The sequence below is a fragment of the Gadus morhua genome, chromosome 13 (genome assembly GCF_902167405.1).
Source record: "Gadus morhua chromosome 13, gadMor3.0, whole genome shotgun sequence".
Lineage (NCBI taxonomy): Eukaryota > Metazoa > Chordata > Actinopteri > Gadiformes > Gadidae > Gadus > Gadus morhua.
In genome coordinates this window covers 8,118,913-8,127,529 of record NC_044060.1, presented here as the reverse complement: position 1 = coordinate 8,127,529, position 8,617 = coordinate 8,118,913, and the positions used below count along the sequence as shown (strand labels likewise).

Here is an 8,617-nt window from a genome sequence, read left to right as displayed (position 1 = left end):
ATTATGGATGAGAGCCCACGTGCTCTTGGGAGAACACGACCATATCTGATCATTAAAGGCCCCTGTGTCTTTATTAATGAAGACTATATTGGTGAAATATTGCTTCTGAAATATTATCCAATTAGGCCTCTGCCTTTTTAACTTTCAATAGGTCATTTTAGGTGTGAATATTTTATGATGCGATTTTTAAATGTTTTAACCTTGAACAAGTGAACCACAATGAAGTGGGCTGCCTGCACGTAGGCAACTTGTGTTGCATAATTTACCGTAAGGCCGAAGATACTTTAACCATTCAAGTTATGGGCTGCCGCTGAATCATATGGTTGGTGTTACTTTTAAATAATTAGAATTTCCCTTCCAATGCGCTGCCCCCAAAACATGTAAGCAAGCTGTCGCATATTCTGCCTTAATGGGAAGGGGAAAAGAAATTAGCTTATATATACAGAGTATCTATAAAACTGATTTGCATAAGGCAATATTCGATTCAGACCCCACCACTGCCTGAATCAGCTACTTTTCTATCCAGGTATCCGCCTGTATGTAATTTATAGATGTTCAATGCATTTGATTGAACAAACATAACAAATATTCGTAATATAAAAATATATATATAACAAAATACATTGGTGTAACAATAGGCCCAGGCTATGCGCTAGAATGTGTGGATAACGATGTGTTCAGCACTAGTTGAGATATATGCAAGCATATCTCTAAATTACGATGCACAATGAGGACTGGTGCACTTTAAATTTTCTCTTATTCTATTTTAACACTAGAGGGAGCTCCACTTCTATGAATGTGTAGTTATACTATTATAAAAATTCATTTTGTTGTGTTTTTTTACTTATTCGGTAATTCATCATAGTTAGGCCTATTTAATTATTACTACTTTTTTTATAAAAGATGTAGTCATGTTGTTATTCAATTTATTTGTCTTTTGATTATCATCAGTTATTATAATATTATAATGAGGCATATTAACCCACAGCCATCGTATGTAGTTCACACAGTAGACTAGTCCTCATTATCTAGGCCTGCTATATTTTGTAGAGGTCTAATTTAACCTTCGATAGCAATAAAAGGCCATATGAGCTGAACAAACAAACCATTCATTCCAGAATCTGCAAAGGCATGTTCGCATCGAAGACTGTTAAGACAATTATGAAATATTCATAGTTAATGGGGTTTATTTTTATTCTTGATTTATTTGATGGGGGTTCTTATTTCCCCCCAAAAAGAGCTTTGCTCATTTAGGTTGCGATACTGCATGCGTCCTGCTGGTGGCGTTGACGTCTCGGTTACCCTGCCTACTCACATACACACTGACTAGCCGAACTTCGCTTTTGTTTTTCTTCTGGACGCATATATGTGTTAATATAACAATGGAAAATAGCTCAATTTAGATTCACACAAAGAATGTTTTTTGGGAGGGGGGGTTCAACAACACAAGGGAATCCCCTTGTAGGGGAATCTCCCCCCAGATTAGGGGCGGTAGTCAAGCCAATTGTCTCTCGCCCCAAGTCCACCCGAACCGACTAGCTTGGTGCGACCATTGACGGCTGGAAACTGAACACAACGACCAGTTCCGTCTACTACTAGCCTACTACATGCAAATCATAGCAGAGGACCTCGCCTAGTCTTTCCCACTATTACCGAGGATGGCGTCCGAACCTTTGGAGATGAATGGAGTTGCTGACGGAGAGACAGAGGTAAGACAACAGTCAGAGACGGCAACAATGGGGAGATTGCTGCTGTTATTACAGCAATCAGAGATTTTTTGCTATTAGAGGCGCAATGCGAATTTCATGTGATCTTACACCGTGTGTGTGTGTGTGTGTGTGTGTGTGTGTGTGTGTGTGTGTGTGTGTGTGTGTGTGTGTGTGTGTGTGTGTGTGTGTGTGTGTGTGTGTGTGTGTGTGTGTGTGTGTGTGTGTGTGTGTGTGTGTGTGTGTGTGTGTGTGTGTGTGTCCGATGACTACCGGTTGATGTTTATAGACAATCGGTGTCTTACTTTTTCAAAAGTACTGTACTAAATACTGTACCCAATACTGTACTTAAGGTAGTATATCCAGGGTACAATGTGTCCGTTAACGTTAACGTTCGAAGACAACCATTCGAGAATACAGCTGTCACTGAATCAAAGTTTTGTCAGATGTTGACCGGTCATCTGGTCAGGAGCAACTCGTTTGCATTGCTTTACATATAAAAGCAATTGCATATTTGAGTTAATAATCCCCAATGTCCGAGTGTGTCCAGTTCATTCGAGCTATGGTGAAAGGGCTTAATCTGGTTAGTTGTAGTGGTCTCACTCTCACGCCAAATGAGAGAGGGCTAATAGCTTCCAGCTTTGAACGAAATCCTACTAATACACTGTGTTGGATTAGTGCGCGCCCAGGTATACAAGAGCACTAGGCTGCTACAATATTATTTATGGATGCCTGTAAATGTATTACCAAGACTGAATGGACTGTTGAATACACAGTTCACGTTGGCGTAGAAGAGTTGAAAGGCCTTACCTAGATTATTATTGTAAAGGGTCCCCTGTCATTTGGTGAACAATTTCATACTGAGTGGTTTTGTATATGGGTCTGTCATAACATACGATGTAATAGCAGGGTGTACTTTTTTTAAGTATGGAAATCCGTGACCTGGATATAACGTTGAGTTGCTATGCAAAGTTAGAACACATATGCCAGTACTTTCTCTAAAAATAACTTTCAAAATAACTTTAAACATAGACCTGAACAGCAGGGGACTCTTAAACCCCCAGATAGTGCTTTATTAGCGGATCTTGCCTTTATACTCACATATGTAATTATTTATCACATAATTACATGCCTTTTCCATAATAAATAAAGCCTACTTTCATAAAGGAAATATTATTCGCAAGAAAGACATTTGTGGAGACCAAAGACTGGAAAAGAGACAGAAAATAGGAAAATATGCCATTTGTCTGGATTCTGTCAGCCAAAGAATAAAGGAAGAAAAATAAATAGCATCTTTAGTTTTAAATATTGAGCGATAGGCCTATAGTCAAAATAACCCCAAAAACATTAAATTGCCTCATAATACCAGGGAACCACACAAACTGAAGATGTTTGGCTTCACCACCCCTAAGGTTAGTTATTTGGGATCATCCATTATTAAAATAATTAATCATTTAAACTATATCGTTTTCCTTCTTTTGTCTTCCTATAAAAAACAATCAGGTCCCAGTTTCAGTTTCAGTCCCAGCTGAGTCAGAGGCCATGTTACTAACCACTGCTAGTACTATGTCTTAACACACGGGGTGGCTTGCTATTATTACCGTGGCAGATTCTTGCGGAGGGGGGGGGGGTGCAGACTGCAGAGTGTGGGATTGTTCTCCGGGGTGGGTGGTTTACTTTCCCTCCTAGCCAGTGTTTACTTTCGCACTGTCTCTCTGTTCAGGGATCATTTCTCCCCACACATTGCTGAGCGGCGTTCATTCATTCAAATGGAAAGAGAAGAGGACGTCAAGCCATGTTGCTGTTCCTCCTCCCCGGTCCACCTTTCATTCATTCACCAAACTCATTGATTTGTTTCTATTTTGTTTGCATTAGTACTTTGTCTGTATATTGTGTTCTGTTTTTCCACTGTTTCTCCACTGCTGCTGGGCTGTTGCATTAAACCATCTTCTCCTACACTGAATAAGAAAATAATCTTTCATATTTATTAATTAAATCAAAGCAAACAGACCCCCCAGGGCAGGGACAGTAGCGAGCAATTGCTGGATGAGCTTTAGGGCTTTTGGTCTACCATGTTATTTCCGGCATGGCCTGGCAGACCGTTTGAAGTGCTTGAGAGTGAGGACGGTTCAGCCTGTACTACACCCGCTGCTCTCCGCTGAAGCCAAGAGACCAGAGGGAGTGGAGCCGCCAGGTGCTGTGCTTTTATTGACTTTGGCTCGTTCCCATTTTCTTTCAGTAGTGTTTTGATTAATTAGTTTGAGAGAGAACAGTCGCTTGGAGCGTAGTGGATGGGCTGGCGTGTATCGACGGGCCATGTACCACTCGCAGTACTGTAGGCAAGAACCAGTGACTTGAGTCGGGTTCGAGCAGCCAGCCACTGGGAGCCACTGCAGGGTGCGGGAGAGCAGTGGGAGACCGGCCAGGCTCATGCACACTGGTCGAGCTGCAGATATTGAACGGCACACTGCAGGCAGCAGGCAGTTGCAGCAGTCTAGACCCGAGATGACAAGAGCCGGGACGAAAAAGAGCATGGCCTTCGAGCTGAGGAACGGACATATCCTCCTGATGTTGAGGGGCTTGAAGTAGGTTAGGTTAGAAGAAGTGGGTTAATGCAGAGTCCGACAGAGACTTAATATATTTTCATTTATTGCTTAATGTAGGTTGAGTCATTAGTCTCAGCTTTTGGAAATATCACGTCATGGTTGACATCATTGCCGAATGCCAAACCCAAACCGAGTCTCCCGAATATGGGGTGCTGTTATGGTTTCTGGCTGGAGTGGGCTGACCCCATGGCGATGAAAAGAGTCTTTGTGTTTCCTTATGATTCGCTCAAAAAGAAGCGCTGAGAAAGAAAATAGGATGGGTCCTAAAAGGGAACCTTGAGAAACTCTGGTTAAGTCATTGTTAAAACCGATCTGTCTGATCTCACTTCTCACAATGCTGAAGAAAAGTAAGAAAAAAGCTTAATATTTAACAACAATAAAAGTTGTGTTCTTGTGGAAATGATTAGCGGTTCAGTTTCCCTTTCTATGCCTCAATCCAAAGATTGAGGAACACGCATACAGGAACATACATGTCTTGTATCCGGTTTCCTGTTTCGTCCATCGGGGTCTGTGGCTGACCTCGGTCAGAACAAAACAAACTGCCAACCTTGCAGTTAAGTGTTTTGTAAGTGGTATTCCCTGTTCCTCTTTGGAAAGTTTGGTTGTCATTGTTAACCACTTGTTAATATAGCATGACCTGACCATAAGGTCAAAAAATCAACTTTAAAGATTACAGAAGTGCAACAAAAAGTGAAACATTTTTGCACAAAAAAGTTTGATGAATTGCTAGTGGAAGAAACTCAGACGATGGAATGAACATTTGATCATCAGTGAATCATGTAATTAGAGATCTACAATTAAAAATAGGTTATTCCTCCATTCCTAAAACCGATGACGAATTCATGTTCCCTCTGAGTGACCTGAATCGTCATCGCTCACCTCTGCTTGATTTGTGTCCTTTTGCTCAGGACCCATCGCGGGGCTGGCGATACGCGCGGCGGCCCATAAACATGAACACCTACGCCAACAAGAAGAGTGCGGTGGAAAGCATGCTGGACGTGGCTCTGTTAATGGCCAACGCCTCCCAGATGAAGGCCGTGCTGACACAAGGCCCTGCCTTCACCTTCTACACACCTCTCATTATACTGCTGAGCATCTCGCTCATCCTGCAGATCGTTGTGGGCATTCTACTTATCTTCATCGGTAGGTGTCTCTTGGGGGGGGGGGGGGAATAAGGGGAACAATGTTGGTCCACATGCCATTTTATAATTACATGTTGCAATTTCCCCAAAAAGAGTATTTTCTTTCCAATACTTTGGTTGGTTGGTTTGAACACAGAATGGTCTGATAATCAAGGAATAATCCAATGGATGTGACTGTAATAACAAAGTCGAGGTATATTAAATTTCCTTTGGGTAATTTCCACTCAACAATGACCAAATGAAGATCCGTGTGCGCAACAATCGGGGGCTGGGGACCCCTCCCCCCCCCCCGAACATTGACGGGTATTTCGCACACTGGTCTGTTGAATAGTACGATTTCACCATCCAGGACTATTGCCATCAGTAGTCCCATCCCAAGGGCCAACATAATCATGTATCTTATAATCATGAGTCCTGTTATCATGTAGTAACACACACACATCGTCCCAGTCTTACATAGTAAGTACTATAGTGCTGCTATTTATTCTTTTTGTTTCCTCTCCTGCCAGCTTTTATCAGCTTATGTAATAGCGATAACATAACCACATAACAACCCCCGTGCAATTTGTTGAGCCTTTGTGTCTATGTTGTATGTTATAGACTTTGTTCAGTGCAGTTGTGTTACCAGAATGGACCCTCGGTGGCAGTTAAAGTTAATGGCACCCACAATGAACACTAAAATGAGGTTCTAATTTGCATACACAAACAAATGACACAATTGGAATCATTGAAACTAATATTATAGAATGGCAACTTCTTGGGAACTATAGAGTTCACCTGGTTCCTGGTAAACTCAATGGTTCCTTATTCTTAAACACTTTTGATGTAACTTTTTGTCTATGCTAAACAGGAACACCAACTGAGAGTGGGGAATTTAAATGGAAACTGAGGAAAAACCTTGCTTACCAGAGGGCCTGACCCCAAAATAATCCCAGCAGTCATTAATAATAACATGATAAGTACTGGGCTAACAATAGCAGCGTCCTGCTTCCCAACATCTCTCAGAACATACTGTTGTATTGTGTGGTATAAGAGGGATAGGACTAGGTTACTTTTAATCGTGATTATGATTTTTTTCCATGATGGAGCAGCCCTAGGACAGACAGGACCTTCTCCTGCCTCCACTACACATGCTCTCTCTGATTAGGCCGGAGGGGGAAGCAGTAGGGCGTTACATGCCACTTCTAGTATGTCAGGGGCAAACGGTTTTACATTCCTCTACATCCGTATGCCATTCCTGGGAACGCTGACGCGCGTAATCTCATAGTGAACGACAGAGCTACCCATTCACCGGAGGCCTGTTAGAGTCGAAATGAGATTGTAATTGAAAGCATTGCTAAACAGGATTCCTAATTGTTAACTCACAAACTCGACAGGGAATAATGTATAAGTGTGGGATCCAGACGCGAGCTCCGAGGACATTCTGACCTCGCGCCTTGACCCTTATTATTACACAACCCCGGTGTCCACCCTGATTCCAGCTAACCAAACCGCTAACTTCTCATTCCTCCGCCCCACAGTGAAGTGGAACCTGAATGACACGACCATGCACTACAAGCTTAACATCCTAGAGAACGTCAGCACGGCACTCGTCTTCCTCATCGTCGTCGTCAACGTCTTCGTCACCGCCTTCGGAGTCCATGGACCCGTTACCAAGGAATGACCCCTACTCGCAACTCCTCCCCCCCCCCCCACCCCATCAGAGTGTTCTCTATAAACACGTTGGGCATTTGGCTCGTCCTCCCTTTTGATAAACATTGGGTGTAAACATCGGGGAAACAAGGAGGAAGGTTAAGTGGCTCTCTGGAATCGGCCCCAGGGTTGGTCTTCCTTCAGTTCTCAGGTCTATGTCCAGGAATGACTTTTAGAAAATACAGGCGAGAGAGGCATTCTGCTGTGTGGCAGTCGATCAATACGTAGACTGATAGAAATGAAAAGAGAAATCCGGTGTAAAATGGATCTGGGATATGTTTAGCATATAGACGCATTCAGGAGTTGGCTGTTTTTAGCTGATTCTACCAAAACTGTATAAACTTGGAACGATAGGGGCATTGATGACTTTGTAAGCACAGATTGTTTATTAAAAAGGACATTTTATACACACAATACCATCAGTAGTGCCCCCGGTGACGCCATCTTGTCTATAAGACTAGATGGGTGAACAAAGAGCTTGCGTGTTGTAGACGGATGTCACAAGCTCTGTGTTCGCCAATCTACCTATGGTTTAAGACCCTTATTATGCTACCAAAGAAGTGTCTGGCTACTTCTAGCCTTATAAGTGGTTTAAAATAGTGATTTCGTTTTTAGCATGAGACATGCCCCTATCGTTTCAAGTTTATAACGTTTTTGGTAGAATCGGCTAAAAACAGCCAACTTAAGAATGCGTCTAATTGCGCTTTTTTGCTCCCAAACGAACATTCCAACAAGTTATCATACCAAACATATCACAGATCCATTTTACAGCAAATTTCTCCTTTAAGGTAATGGCCAGATTAGTAGGCTGTGCTTTTGGTTGCCTTGTCTAATATATTCTACATATCAGAAGCATATAATGTAAGTAACAGAGGCCCTATTCACAAAATAAAATACAATAATTATGGTGGCATGGGCCTCTTGAGAGAATGAGTGTACCATCATGTCTTTGGTAGAAAAAAAGTGTTAAATGTCTTATGAAAACAAAGAAACCACTGCTTTAATCCAAAGTCAATGTCAGAGCTCGCAATTCATTAGAATTTGTATGATTTTATTATTATAACACTTTTCATAACTACAATTGGGCTCAGGATGGGAGTTAATCTCCCTATAACGCCTAGCATGAGGCCTTGTCACAGGAGACAACAGCTTCATGTTGGAGCTGGCAATCACAATCCCAATGTTTACAGTCAATCATGAAAACAGAACATAAATGCTGAGTTCATAAAAGCACTATGCAAAGATTAATTTAGTGATGTTTGAGTTTTATAGGTATTATTATTTTATATGCACGTCATACACTGTTGACCTCTTGTACTCATTTGAAGGACCAAATTATTAGCATTTTTTTACTGTTGCGATATTTTCTTGAGTTTGTTGAACAAATGCAGTTATAGGAGTGACAAAATAAATGGCAAAAAATAAATGTGTCTCGTAGATTATTTTATTGGATTGGGAGTGCATGACAGGT

At 41.7% G+C, this 8,617-nt stretch overlaps 1 protein-coding gene across 2 annotated transcripts; it reads left to right on the top strand.

Moving 5' to 3' along the window:
* The first annotated feature begins 1,313 nt into the window (after positions 1 to 1,313).
* LOC115556703 (ninjurin-1) lies at positions 1,314 to 8,572 on the top strand. Of its 2 annotated transcripts, none has more exons than XM_030373937.1 (3): positions 1,314 to 1,709; positions 5,221 to 5,455; positions 6,975 to 8,572. In XM_030373937.1, the coding sequence occupies exons 1-3, from the start codon at positions 1,659 to 1,661 to the stop codon at positions 7,115 to 7,117; spliced, it is 429 nt and encodes a 142-aa protein (XP_030229797.1). In that variant the 5' UTR covers positions 1,314 to 1,658; the 3' UTR covers positions 7,118 to 8,572. The 2 variants fall into 2 exon arrangements, with proteins under 2 accessions (XP_030229797.1, XP_030229798.1); XM_030373938.1 differs by lacking the exon at positions 1,314 to 1,709 and adding an exon at positions 3,783 to 3,900.
* The last annotated feature ends 45 nt before the right edge of the window (positions 8,573 to 8,617 follow it).